A 1,603-nucleotide genomic window follows, 5' to 3' on the forward strand; every position below is an offset into this window, starting at 1 on the left:
AGAAATTAGAATTAGAGCTTATAGAGAAACGGCGGGAACTCCAAGAAGAATAGAAGCAGTTTCTAGGCGCTTATTAAGTACTTCTATTATATTTTACACTATCGTTTTATAAGCACTTCGTAAGCGGTTAAGTTCATATAATACATATATATATATTTACTGATTACTTAGAATTCCACCAGGTTTTTTCTGTAAGAGGGATTTTCTAAGCACCTGTTAAGCACTTGAAAAGTACTTCATAAGTACTATCGGGGTATCATTCTATCAACAAAAATACAAAGGCCCACCATAAAGATCTACCACCCATATTTTCAAAAAGAAAAGCAAACCCGGCCATTAAACTAGTTATAAACCACTTCGCAACTGCTTCTCCAGCACTTTATGCTTCTTCCTCACCCTCATTATTCTGACTCGCCGCCGCAGCAGTAGCAGGGGCCAAATTGCCGCAATCAAAAAGCAAAAAATGATCGCAGCGATTGATGTCCTTGCAGCAATCCTTTAGAGCAGGACAGGAATTACATGGGACCTTGTGACCCATATTCCGAACTAACTGGCGCATATTGGTTGTATGAACCTAAGCAGTTAGCAAGCGCTCAAAAAGTAGTTTTGAAGCACTTACAGTATTATCTTTCTGCTTCAACGGCAATGCAGGCAAGGAAGCGTTCGCGGGGCCGGCGGGGCCGGCGGGGGAGACGGCACTGCTGGCAGGACCCTGCACTTCTGACTCAACACCCGCGAAGAGGCGGCGATACCATCCTAAGCAGTTAGCAACCAGCTAGTAAGCAGTAATAAAGCTCCTATTTTATTATTTCTCTTACTGATCGCGTCGTCCTGCACTTTCTGAGACACGCGCCCTCCCTTGTCCTCGTTATCCAAGGTAATGCCGTTATGGCTTTTCAAATGTGTACGGAGGTTGTTGGTCGCAGTAAACTTCCTCTAAGCAGTTATCAAGCGGTTAGTAAGTAGTTGAATAAAAATATTTAGTTCTGCTTACCTGTCCTTTGCTGCAATCTTGGACGCGACAGAACAATTCACCGTAATGGATGACCGGATGTCCCTTGTTGTCCTAAGCAGTTAAGAAGTAGTCAGTAAGTAGTTTACCTATTATCTATCTAACTACTCTATAACCGCTTAGGAAGTAGTTATATAGTAGGTGATCTCAATATGATCGAATCACCCGCAAGTAAAGTGAAAATGAGATTAAAATGATACTTACCATTTCATATGCGGGCAGTTCAAGAAGTCCGAGTGGCACCTGTCTGAGGTACCACTGGTACCACTTCTATGCAAAATATGAGAATAAGTGCTTTACAAGCAGTTGGGAAGCAGTTTACTCACATTATTGGAAATTGCAGCCATTCCGGCGCCCCGGAGGGAGGATGGGCAAATCGGTTCCTAAGCAGTTAGATATGCGAAATGATTGAAATAAGCGATTTATAAGTACTTATTATCAGAAAAAGAGAAGAAAAGGAGGGGGTCAAAGGTATTGAGAATGGTAAGAGGTTGAAAGGGTTGCCTGAGACGAAAAGAATTTTCGATGAGCCGATGTGGGTCATGTGGCCCACCGTGCTGAATAATCAACTTTTTCGTCTCAGGCAGCCGA

General features: G+C 42.7%; 1 protein-coding gene across 1 annotated transcript; it reads right to left on the reverse strand.

The window, feature by feature from the left end:
• Positions 1-379: 379 nt before the first annotated feature.
• Positions 380-1,359, reverse strand: KD926_006351 (uncharacterized protein; the record flags this gene model as incomplete). The annotated part of the gene is made up of 6 exons (XM_053095639.1): positions 380-574; positions 620-756; positions 819-936; positions 995-1,066; positions 1,217-1,282; positions 1,339-1,359. The coding sequence occupies 6 exons, from the start codon at positions 1,357-1,359 to the stop codon at positions 380-382; spliced, it is 609 nt and encodes a 202-aa protein (XP_052949713.1).
• Positions 1,360-1,603: the final 244 nt, after the last annotated feature.

This window comes from Aspergillus affinis (assembly GCF_023601865.1).
Source record: "Aspergillus affinis strain CMG 70 chromosome Unknown NODE_338_length_1603_cov_198_386632, whole genome shotgun sequence".
Classification (NCBI taxonomy): Eukaryota; Fungi; Ascomycota; class Eurotiomycetes; order Eurotiales; family Aspergillaceae; genus Aspergillus; species Aspergillus affinis.